The sequence below is a fragment of the Myiozetetes cayanensis genome, unplaced genomic scaffold (genome assembly GCF_022539395.1).
Source record: "Myiozetetes cayanensis isolate MyiCay16 unplaced genomic scaffold, myiCay2020 scf9, whole genome shotgun sequence".
NCBI classification, from domain to species: Eukaryota; Metazoa; Chordata; class Aves; order Passeriformes; family Tyrannidae; genus Myiozetetes; species Myiozetetes cayanensis.
This window is the reverse complement of record NW_026088185.1, coordinates 4,707,342-4,720,196: the sequence shown is the minus strand read 5'-3', so window position 1 is coordinate 4,720,196 and position 12,855 is coordinate 4,707,342. Positions and strand designations below refer to the sequence as shown.

The window sequence follows — 12,855 nt, the reverse complement described above, 5'->3', positions numbered from 1 at the left end:
GCTCTGTCACCTGGCTCCTCACATTTCACATGTCCCTCCTGGGGGATCAGGGCTTCTCCCTTCTCTTGAGTACAACAGCTGAAGAGAAAGAGCATTTCAACTGTCCTGCTGCTCTTTTTCCACCACCTCCTCGCCTCTGAGGTAGTCGGCAGCTCCGCACTAAGTGATGCAGTTACTGTCAGATATCAGAATGATGGTTTCCTAACAGACTAGTGTTCATTAATGCTTTAAAAAAAAAGAAGGGCAGAATCAAGGCTACGCAGAATTTAAGAAGGAGTAGCTGTCACAATCCAGGCATTTATTTCATTTTCAACTCATAAGAGAAGTGACAAAATAGAAACATAAGAACAAGAGAATGCAGATGTTTTAAGATGTCGCTTTGTGCACCAATAGAGGTAAAAGCAGGGTGGGTGGATGTAAATGACACCAGTTGCTAATGGGATTTTTGCCACTGAAAGAATATGGCAAGGTGCCTGTAGGGTGCTGCTTCATTAACCACCATTAGTTTTCCATTTCACAACTGAATGGGTGAACAGTTGATGCCTTTGGGCTCCTCCAAAGTTTTGGTTTGTTTGAGGGTTTTCTTTTGCTGTTGTGGGGTTTTTTAATAACATCTCTATTCTAAAGGTGCAAAGCTCTCCCTTCGTAGAGCAGGCACGTGTGTTCATCACAAAAGTTAGTATTGAAGAAATACTGTGACAAGAGCACTTGGGACGTCAACCAGATCAGAAATAAAATCTGTCTTAAAATCTGGTCTTGGCAGTTAGCACCAATGGTGCAGAGAGTCCCATGGTACCTAAAGGCATCACGGCCTCTGCCCACTCTTTTGCATGTACCAATAACAGCTCTCATGAAATTTTACATCCTTCCTGAAATCTTGCAGCATTAATTTAAGAAACACGAGACTATCATCTCTTCACCCTTATTCTGTTTCCACACTCTAAGCTTCTTGGGGCCCATGTGCCAAATGGGTGTCTGCTCCACAGACAGCATTTGCAGGTGCTGCCAGAGCTGAAAAAGCAGCAGAGAAGGTGGGAAGGAAAGTGAAGGGGTCACTTAACTGGGAGAGGTAAAGCACTGCAACACTTCATTTTAAAAGGATTTGATTTTAATGCCCACAGTTATGGCATAAAATGTTAGACAACGACACCCAAAAGTCTTTGGGGAGTTCTCCACTTTTGAAGCCAGACACAAAGCTGAGAGAGAGTCTTTATCATACAGGGACAGACACTTGAATTCACAGTGTTGACAAAGAATTTCGAAAATAATATTGATAGTACTCTGAAGGTCTGAGCAGAACTTGGAAGCAATTCCAGGGCACATACACGCAGCTTTCTTCTCCCATCAAATATGCATGCTGAAAAAGATGATTCTTCAGGGTTAAAAATCAAACAAAAAGCAGCTGCACCATGCTTGTCTGCTGTTGCAGGGAATTGTGAGGAATTTGTGTTTATCTGTCTTAAGGAGCTCTGGTCATACTCAACACCGTGACAGACAGCTATGGTGCCATCAGGTGGATCAAGGAGGATTTTATTTTTACAGTCACAAAATCCTCAATAAGCAGCAATGGAAAGAGAAAGCTCCATGTGTTCCTATGGGAGTTCAGGGCCAGATTCTAGTAGTCCAGCATGCAAATAGCTTGGAGTATGGATCCAAGGAAGGCATTTCTAAGGAGAAGGCTTGCTTATGAAAAGAAGGAACAACTCCTGTGTAGGATAAATTGTGTTTCTTTTCATCCTCTCTGCTATGGTGGTGTCTGGATCTACCCATCTAGGAAGAAACAGACTAGGGAGAGGATGGCTTTCCAGTGGGCAGGCAGAAGTATTGGCTAGAGAATTAATTTGTGTGAGCTGCAAAAGCAATTGGTGCAGATGCTACAAAATGCATGCAAAGATGGCTAGTTGGATGATCTGAGATCCCCTCTCTTTTGTGGTGCCAAAAGCAGTAAGCTTGCAGGTTGGAGAGAGTTCTTCTATGAAGTGTTTCCATTATCAAACTGTCTGTAGTGGAAGAGACTCCTGAAGTCCAACTTCCCAGAGTATTTGACAGCTTCAGCAAAAAGCTTTGTCACCTGCCAATACAAAGCAGAGGAGGACTGAGCATTGCAAAGCCTTCTGCAGAAGGGTTAGTGATAGAGCAGGCTCCACACTTCTACTCTGTCACCCTGAAATTACCCTGTGTAGGTCTAGTCCTTGAGTCCATCCAAATCCATACCAATTGTGCACAGGTGCTGCCTACAGCCCTCTGGAACCTGCCTGTCCAGCTGGAGAGACACAGATGTGCTGGGCTTCCTTGGCAAGACAGCTCTGTCCCATGAGAGCTGTTGTTTCTCCATACTGCCCAAACCTAAAGAGAACCAGGGTAGCTTTCCTCTCTCCAACTCAGAGACTATAACTCTGCCATCAAAACAGTTCAGTGAAATGCATCAAGCAGGTGCAGTAATAAATTTTGGATGGGGATCCCTGTTCTGGTCGTCAGAGTGTGTTTTGCTAGTAGGCAAAGAATGCATCTTCAATTCCCCATTCCTTCTAATGATGTCTGACATTATCCTGTCTATGAACTTACAGTCTAGCACTCTCTGCTCTCCACTCACTCCAATCACAGCAGAAGATTTTGCACAGCTGGACACCAGTTCAAGTCACTGGGTTTCATGTCAGCACCCACCAACACCAATGGGAGTTTGGCTGCTGTGTTTCATGAGAGCCAGATGAGGCTCTGTGACAGTGGAAGCCACTGGCAAAGAAAGGCAAGGTACTACGGGCAGCAGGAGTCCCACTTTGCATTACCAAATATCTCTTCCCCTGTCAGTATGTGAAAGAGGTTTGTCAGGAACTACAAACATGTAATGACCAGCAACTGGGGACCACAACAGGACAGGCAGCAATTCCACTTGGATGACACTTTGGAACTGGACTGTCCCAAGGATCATTTAAGAAAGCCCAGCAACATCTGCTGTAAGGTTTAAGGACCATACTGGAAAAACATCTCACTATAAAGCTGTTCCCATGCATAATTCAAACATGTTACAGGCAATCCTGTGGGAGAGGTTTGCTCTGAAGTGAAAATGATGCAGCAAAAAATTCAGTTGCAGTACAGGACTTTTTGTTTGTTTGTTTTGTTTTGTTTTTGTTTTACTTGGAGCAATGTTATTTTGTATAGTAGCAAAAAGAAAACCATTAAAACCAATGTGTTGTCATGATTTTCAGATACATTATTTGTCAGATAATGAGGGTACAGACATTCTGGAATCTATGGTCACAAGTGCTTGCAAGCTGTGAAGGCTCTTATGTCTAAGAGGAGAAAGAACAACATAGGAAGTACCTGGAAGTTAGTGAGAAGAGCAATCCCGCTGTCAATAGCCATCCTCCGAATCACATAATTATCATGGACAAACTTGGTGTTGCTGTTGGGCAGGTTAATCACCAGATCTATTTTCCCATCCCTCATCAGCCTAAAGAGACAATGCACAAGACAGTATCACAGTGTGTCCTGCCTAATACTCTGATGAATAGCACAGGCATGGAGATAAACAACACTGAAAAACTTCATTTCAGTTTAGTCTTCACCCCAAAAAACAAGGTGTTAAGGCACTAAGCTGTCACAAAGGAATTTCGGCTTTATTTCTGTTCTAATCAGCAATGCAAAGTAATATTCAGCCTTCATACAGCCCAACACAACTCTGTTACACAGCATGTTAAAGGCATGACTGACTGTTATTAAAGGCTAAATATTCATATTCCACATATCCTTGCATGAAAGTGTAACATGGAGCAATACCTCCAAGCCATATTAAATAGGACTATTCAATGAGATGTTCATTAATCAAGCTGAAACCTCCCTGCTGGGGCAATTCCAGACAGAATCAGGGAAACCAAAACTTTTGGATTCAATCTGAAGTCCCATTGATCTCAACAGGACCAGCAATTTGCCCCTTGTATTTGCTGTGCTGGCTCTTAACACAATTTTGATGAGGTGAGTCTTCCTCTTACCTCCTGACTGGAGGGAGGCTCGGGCTCTGGCTTTCCTGCGATGGCCACGCCACAGGGCTCGCTGGGATACCATTAACATTGAGCCAATATGAGGTTGCTTCTGTGGCATAAAGCTGTGAAGGAGAAAAAAAAAAAGATCATTTACTGTGTGCTTCTTCATACCAAATCTTTTCATTTAACTCCTGTGATCTGACCCAACACACAGCCTTGGCTGTCAGAGCTGATTTTGGAGGGAATTTTTCATAACAAAGGTGTCTCTCCATACAGTACAGAATGACTCTCCCAGATTTCTGTTACCTGGGATTTCCTGATGGATGATAGTCAATGAATGGGAGTAATACATCCAGAAGTAGTGAAGTGACTTAGGAAAAATTAAATCCCTCTGACTTTCAATAGGGTTTAAGTTCAATCACTTATGATTTTTTTTGCCACCTTTTTTTTTTTTTTTTATGCCTAGCACTAAGCTTTGAAATGCAGAACTGTAAAAGCTCTCACCAGTCTTCTGTGGCTGTGTTGGTAGTTGCCTTTCCATACAGACACGGATGCCAAAGGATGCAGAAGAGTTACAAGAGGGATATAAACACCACAGAGTTCGTATCTCTGCAGCTTGCGAATATCACTGAAAACTTTTTATAGTAGCACTATAAAAATCTTCTCCATACAAAAGGTTTTCCCTTCCTTATTTCCTGCCACACATGGCATCCTGTTACCATTTTTGTATCTTGGAGAACTTAGAGGAGTTTATAATGTCCATCCTGGCTGCATGCTGATAGCAGAGCCAGAGTTGTTCCTGCCCTCACAACAGTCCCATTATAATTAAGCAATCATGAGAACTTTTAGTTGGGTGATACCTGCTGACTTCATGGATCACTTAGCTTAAAATCCCTGTTTTACCTTGAAAATATCCTTTTTTCTCTGTATCCAAAGAAACTCCAACTTGTTCCTGCAGCAGGCTGAGGACATTTCAGATTTTGAAAGCTCTCTAGCTTTAAAAAACTGAAACCACCTACCTTGAAGCCCTCCTCATGCAGCAGTTCTGCTATGCTGAGAAACCTGGGGCGGAAGGACTTCTGAAAAAGGAAATTTTTTAGATGAAGCATCAAGACTAGGATTTAGAAACAGTGGTTTGCTGGGCAAATCAAAGATACTCGAGACTGTGCTAAGAGGCAAATACACCTTTCTGTGCTGAGAGAATGTGTGTGGGTGCACAGAAATTTCTGCATGTGCACATACAGAGCCATTCCCAAGACAAATGTCTGGATCCTGCAGCCCAGGTCACTCCCAGCTAAGATATATTTTGTTACAACACCAGGGTAAATTTTCTCATACTAAGTTTGACTGCAACTACAGAAGATTTACTATTGCATATTTAATATCTAGGCAACTGCCTTCTCAAATACACTAACTAGAGTCTCCTCTGCTCTTAATTAAATATCTTTTCAATCACTGCTCAAACATTTGGCTTTCTCTTCTGGCAGCTAACATATATGGATGGGCTTTGGTCTACTTTTGGATGCTCTGTTTGCACATTGACATGGATAGGAGTCTGTGTATGTGTGAGTTCACTTTTAATTGCCACAGGCATATGGAAATGGAAGACACAAAACCACTCGGGAGACTGGGACACTGTGTTCCCAAAAGGACCTGAATGCCCAGATACGTGGGGCACCTTTGAAAGGCTCTCTCACAATGCAGACCCACATCCAACACAATTTAGAAAGATAAGACAACCTCCTGTAGATACCTGCACTTGAACAAGCCGTTTTAGAGCAAAAGGTGAGGGAAAATTTGATGCTAGCATAAGTATCTTTGGGATGTTGAAGGTATGGCAATGCGAAGATCAGACGCAACACGTGCCCTTCTCACTGCCAAGGCAAGCCAAACCTTGCTTTTAACCTTAGCCTAGCCTGGCCATTTGCAAGTAATATTATTGCAAGCTCCCTTGTCCCTGCTGGAGCTACTGATAGCTTAACCTCTATGGGTGAGAGAGCAATAATCTGAAGGGTGAACAATTTTCTATGAAGAAAGGGAGTAAACAGGGTTTTTTTCCAAGCACTCTGGAAAGAACCTCATTCTGAAAGCCATCTCATTCTGTACATTAACTAGAAGATATAAATAGACAATGTGACAGGGTTGGCAGCTTCCCAGTTAGAAAGAAGGGTTCTGCCTTCTGGTGAGGAGAGTTGGCTTTCACAACAGTATTATAAACTTCTATCAAATATGTACTGAACACTTGTGATACATAAAACAGCCTCTCCATGAAAAGAAATTACAGCTGTCAGCTTGCATTGGAGCAGCCTTAGATTTACAAGCTAGCTGAAATAACCTGTGTAAGAAACCATTAGTTACTAAACGTGAAAAGCACAAGCAGATTTATTTAGTGGAAGATATTTATTGTAGGAGAATTGTATTCTTTTTCCTTTATCGAAAAAGTTCCATTTCTCATAACCCCTCTCATGTTTGAAAGGAAGCCTTGCTATTTTTAAAGGGCTACATCCTCACTTCAATCAGTACATCTACACCAGTTCTCACTGAGATCCAGCACAATATGAAGCCATCTCATCTCCTGTGATAATCTTGAATTCTGCATCCAAATCCACTGTGGAGGACACAAAAATTCTGGTACGTGAGGAATTAAGGCTGAAGGTTACCTTGAAACAACAGACTTTGAGGGCTGGGATTTAAAACTAAAATACTTTATCAATGCTTTCCGCATCTCATGGTCACCAGCACAGATGCAAGACAGATGCACTCCATCCCAGAGATATCACTGAATAGCCCAATCAGGAAGGAAAAAAAATTAGCTTTTCAACTCCTCTTGTATAAAACATAAATTATTTAATGACAGAGTCAGGTTTCAGCATCATAGATTTTTCCAGATTGTGAAGAGAAAAGAGGTCAGATTATCAGATTGCATAAACCAGCACAGATCCATTTGTCTAACAAGGAAGCCGTACTCAATCTACCCTGGAAGAACATCAGGCCTCTAAAATCCCAGGGATCTTCAACCTGGGCAGTGTCAGAGAGTGCTCACAGCTGAAGGACAACCCAGCAGGCTTGTGGTCCCACCTGACTGCACAACCTACCTTGTGCTGTCCCTCAGATATCAAGGAACACTCACCTGTCTGACCTTGAGAATGATTTCTGGGTTACCCACACCTTTGCATTGCCACTTGAACGGCAAGCTGTAAGCACACCAACTTGGAAGCCCCTCAGCAAGGCTGGGCTCATTACCTGGCCATACTGGGACCAGTTTGGACTGCAGGTCACAGCACAGCCATTTGACTCTTGATTTGCAAAACACCACAGAGAGAAACATTTGCAAGAAAATCAAGTACTCCCTTTCTACTCCTGTTAATTACGTCCATTTGACTTTTACCTTCAGGAAGGCAGCATCCTCTCACCTCACAATACTAATAGCAATGGCATAAAGGTGCAGCATACCAAATAACCAAAATATGAGCCTAGACACTTATGAAGGAAGAAGAACACAAGACAATGTGCCTTCTTATTTCTCTCTCTGCAAGAGCTAAAAGTTCAGTTTAAAAATCAGTGCAAGCTGCTAGTCACGAAAGCAATGAAGCCTCTGAAAGTGCTTTGAGTTAACCATCCACTGCAGAAGAACCACAGCACCTTCTCAGAGACAACCAAGGGGGCTTGTATATGTGCTCCTGACAAGCATCAACCCCAGAGCAGCAGAACAGCTGGGAGAAACCATCCTGTGACGTTCCGGCGTTCACAGCCCGCCCGATGCCTCCCTATTCCTTGTGTTTCTTGTTTCTCCAGTGAGGGACTCCCCTTTCCTCCAGCTAAATACACAGGGAAGACCGCTTACAGTCCATATGTCAGGTCTAGGTCAGCATGTCAACCTTCTCTTCTCACAGGGCTTTATTTCCCCTCAGTTTCAAAGCAGACCATTGAAAAGTAGGTAGGTGACAAACTATGGAGTGGGGAGTGACAAATACCTGGTTCTCAGCAGTAATTTTGCACTTTTTGATTTGGAGTTTGATTATATAAGAAATATGCTGAGATGCAGAGAGACCTTTAAGCGATTGATCTGTTATTTTCAAGTTTCTTTCACAAGAAAATGAATAGTAAACACTCATTAAAAAAAGACAGAATCCTGTTACTTTTAAAAGGTTTGTGGAGTTGAGCTTTTAGCTTTCTCTCTTCTTTTCCCTTCTCTTTTTTCTTAACATCTTTGTGTAAAGAACATTTGGCTCAGTTTAACAGCTACTGACACAAAACTTACATAAAGGCTTTCTATAGGTAAAATTACTTTTTGCTGCCTGTTCTCCTTTAGCTGCTATCAGGAAAATAGGCTTATATTTTAAACATTTTCTTCTCCTGGCTTTGCTTTTCTCCCTTTTAAAAATGCTGGGGTTTAAATCTGCAGGTGATTAGATATACAGTAGACACACAGTATCAACTGCCCAGAGTTTCATACCTAATTTTAAACTTTATCTAGGCAGCAAGCAAAGACTTTTCTGCTAATTAAAGGTAACAAAGCAACAGCTTCCATCCACAGATGCGTGTATATGTGACACTTATGGACTCAGTGGTAGTCTGTGTTACCAGAAATCGTGTTCCTTTCTGGCCACTTTTCACACACTTCCTTCATATTCTCTGCTTTCTCTGCTGGCACAAACAGCCAAAGACACTTTTCACTGTCTGACAGGAAAAGTCGTCTATTCTGTGTTTTTGTTTTATCAGTTTTATGCAATCACGTAGGGGATAAGCTTATTAGAAACACAACGTGGAAATGGCAGGAGGTGATCAGCTGGTTTTATGGGGCCCAAGAACTTTCTAGTTGCAGTGGAAGTGTCTGAATTCTTGAGGAACACACATACATCCCAAAGTTTGCAAGTGTTTCTGACTTCAGCCCCTCTTGCAGTTGATAGCTATTCCTTGATAAAGAGCCAAGGCTTTTTGCTTTTCTGCCTAGCCCCCTGTTTGTCCTGAAACACACACCCTCCTTACTGATCCAGGCCTGTGAATGGGGTAGTGCTGTTACCAATGCAAACCTACCAGGAACTCCCTCACGTAACAGCACTTTGTAAAAGCCATTGCACTGGACAACATTCCCGTAATGACATCATTTAAACTTTCTGTCACATAGAGCATCTTTCAGGGATGGTGACAGCAAGAGATGAAATGCTGAAGTCCAAGCTCTAGTCTGGCATGGAGTCACTGAACCTGCAGAGTATGTGTCTGAAAGGCAGTCCCTAAGAGGAGAGCTCTGGCAAGGTGTAGAAGCCAGAAACACCACTACACAAATATAGCGTTGGCTCTTCCTTCCTGAGCTACTCCTCGCTGACAGGAGCTGCAGGGTAGGGAACAAAATTGGCTGTGCAGCATCATCAAAAAGGGTGAGGAACAATGGCAGGAGAAGTGGGCTGCAGGGTGAAGACTGTTGTCCTTTAACCCCTGACCCCACTGTACTCGATTATATTCCCATCATGACTCCAACGAGGAGAGGAATGTGCCACACCTGTGGAGGCCTGATGGCCCGACAGCACTGAATTACTTCAGTAACTAGCCCACAACACCCCAAAAACATCACATTTTCTGCACTGTCAATGATGCTACAGCTCTGCCTGGAATGAAACATACACCCAAGAGGAAAGCTTAGCAGGTCCAGCTTTGCAGCATGGAAGCTGCCTCACTGTTTGGGAGATTGGAGGGGAACTGGCTTCAAAAGGGCAAGAGGCAATGCACAGATGTAGAGGGTTTATATGATTATATGGTGAAAGTACCATTGCCAGGACTCCCATCTGGGAGGGGGCATAGAGTGAGCTCTGTGAGATTCTGTGGGTTCCAGCTGGGATGTTTCTCTGAACTGCCTGTCTGTGGTTTTGTTCCATAGAAAGGTGGCTTCTAGCTCTCTGATCCTAGGTCTCTGCTTCCAGCAAACTTCTGCAGCTCCTAGTAGAAACTATTAGGAGACAGAGGGAAACCAATCAGGCCAGCTGTACTGAATCCAATAAAGATCTCTCCAGAGCGTTTGTTCCTCATTGTCTGGCTCTACTTCAGTATGAATTGGCAGAGAAACACATTTAAGCCATAAAGCCACATGAATGAAAACAAGGCAAGAGCTACCAAGTTTCTCTGTGTCAATCCTTTTTCAGCTTTGATTTTTAGGACTCACCTGGATTCCAATCAAAATCCCTTCCTTAGGAAATGTAAACCCTGTGGCAAGCATAGCCTTCTGGAAGGCAGAGTACACGTTCTCCCCGAAGCATGCAACCTGGGGAAAGGCACAAAGGCGGCAACATGAGGGGAAAACCCCAAAACAACCCAAAAACCATTGTTTTAACAAGAAACAGGAATGAAATCTTTAAACAGGCTTTTTTGGTTCTGCTTAAAGAAGTCAGACTGCATTTGCATGGACCCTGAAGGCATGGGGAGGGTGGGAATAAATCAGAAAATCATTGTAGACAAATCTCATCATTTTAATGAAGCAATAATGAAGGAATAAGCAACACTTTAGTTTCAAACAGCACACTGAGGAGTAACAACAACTGATTCTGCTGAGCTATTGGAATGCTGTACACAGCCTGTGCTCTAACGTTAGGGAGTGCACTGCAAATTGTTTATCATTATACAAAGCTTCAACACCAGCGAGGGTTCTGCACGCAGCAAGTTCCTCTGTCTGTGCTGCAAACCAAGGTAAGGCAGTGCTTGTGCTCTCCTGTGCTCCTGGCATTTCTTGGGAAGGAAAAACATGGTATATAAAGATGCTTATCCATTAAAAGTCCACAGATGTACAAAATTCAAGTAAACTTTTAGTATTTACTTAGGAAAAAAACCAAAGCAATCATGCCAATTCATAAGAATTTATTTTATATAAAAAAACTTGAGGGGAAAACCAGTAAGAATCATTTAGCAGTTCTCCAGCATTTGGAATTCTGGTGACAAAAAGAGGAATGCATGAGATTTTGTGAAAGTTAAAAAAAGCAGGAAAAACCCACAACAACAAACAAACAAACAAACAAACAAAATCAACCCTCACTTTTCCTGGCCAGCTCCACACTTTTTGAAAAACAGTCAGAAGCAGAAACTGTCCCAGATTTTTCTCTTTGAAACAACAAATCCATTGACATACACAGATGGGATAAAGGGGCTGACTGAGAACTGCTTTCCCATTTTCCTCTTATGGTCCTTCCCATTTCAGAGCTAGCCCTCAGATTCATGGCCTCACTGTTACCATGGTGAGCAGAAACCATTATTTCATGAAAGAAGAACAAATGATGATTTGCCAGATCTTCTGAAGTGAAAAAGAACAACTAAAATCCCGGAAGGAAAAGGATAAAAAAAAGTCATGATAACTAATATCCCAGCTTTCCTTTAAAACTCATCCTTGAATGTTCACACTATATCTATATGCTGTGTATATCCTGGACTTCTTAGGGTGACGGACAACTCCATGTCTTGTAGGCTTGGAACAGGGATTTCCAGCCTGCCAGGAGAGGCAGGTCATTATGGCATGGTCAAAACAGCCACAATACTCAAAGAGACAGGGATAACAAATTCAAGCCCAGATCAAGCTATGTGTGTGAGAAATGTCTTTGAGGAATAATTGAGCGTTTTACCCAAAGCAAGCTATTACACTTACTTCACTCATAAGAAAGACTTTCATAACTGTCACACTTTATGGCATTTGTGAATATGGATCTTTCCAATTCATAAAGGTTAATAATCCCTCCTTTATCCCCATGGTAATCTCTAACTCTGTATAGAGTTGGTTTTTTTGTGAGGGAGGGGGCAGGGGAGATTGTGCATTCAATTGTGTTCTGAAAATGAGGAAGTCACGGAAGCCACTTGACTTATTAACTTCATTGAAAGGAAATTTTCTGCAATACTGATTTCCCACACATTACAAAGAGTAAAATACAGTAATTCTGGAGAAATGTAGGAGACCTAAGGCTGTTCTCTGCTTGCATTTGGGTAGCATGCTTTTTTATATTACAGCAGTAAATATTTCCTAATGAAAACAGCTCCTATAGACACACCCAAGCCCACATCCAGTAAAGTAGCCCAGACTCTGCCACCTGCCTAGCTATGGTAGTGCAGTATTAAGCCTAATCTAATTGTCTCAGTATTTAATCACAGAATAAATTCTGGCCCAGAATAAGTTTCTGCTACTGCAACTCTTTCTAGAAGTAACAAAGTAAGTTTAGAGATCGCTTGAGTGTATCTAAAGAAGCCCTTGATAGCTCAGCAATAATTCATAAAGCAACCTCTTTGTTCTAAGCGAATAAACGTCTCTTCAGGTGATCTAGATGGAATCCTGTAGCCCCAGTGTGAGGGTGATGAGCCTAGGCAGAAAATGAACAGCCCTGTGCCCTTACAATGTGCCATGTGTACACTGAGAGAGGTTTCAGAAGTGCCTCGCAGCCTGGCTATAGCAAGAGTGGGTAAAGCTGCCCAGTCTCTTCATCCTACCAACAGTCATTACTGCAGCCAAAACATTTTATTCACTCTTTTTCGATTTTTGCACCTTGGGGCACGCCTTGATGGTTACTAGGCAACAAGAAAATACCACACATATTTTCTGCCCTTAATTAACTGTTCCAAGACCAACCACTCATGACCTGGAGTCTCAACATCACTATTCTAGCACATGTTCATGGGGGGATTGGAAGCTGTAAGGACTTGTCTGTCCAGAAGCAGATGATTCATAAAACAGACTGATGCAGGGAGAACCTCCTAGAACCCAACAGCTCTCAGATAAACTCATTGCAGGCTGTCACACCAACTAGGTCCAACTCAGGGAGCTGACATGCAGCTAAAGAGGGACATCCAGTGGCTGAATAAACTGAGTTTTCCAAGACGTTTTTCACAGCTAAGGAAGATGTTTTCAATT

General features: G+C 42.4%; 1 protein-coding gene across 1 annotated transcript in view; it reads right to left on the bottom strand.

Annotated features, from left to right (window-relative positions):
• Positions 1–288: 288 nt before the first annotated feature.
• The window catches only part of CPS1 (carbamoyl-phosphate synthase 1), an 84,135-nt gene continuing 71,568 nt past the window's right edge, over positions 289–12,855 (bottom strand). The window contains exons 34-38 of the mRNA XM_050340461.1: positions 10,138–10,236; positions 5,000–5,059; positions 3,990–4,102; positions 3,322–3,451; positions 289–2,071 (exon numbers count right to left, since the gene is read on the bottom strand). Of these exons, the coding sequence (XP_050196418.1) occupies positions 1,973–2,071; positions 3,322–3,451; positions 3,990–4,102; positions 5,000–5,059; positions 10,138–10,236 (501 nt within the window). The 3' untranslated portion in view covers positions 289–1,972. The remainder of the gene's footprint in view (positions 2,072–3,321; positions 3,452–3,989; positions 4,103–4,999; positions 5,060–10,137; positions 10,237–12,855) is intronic.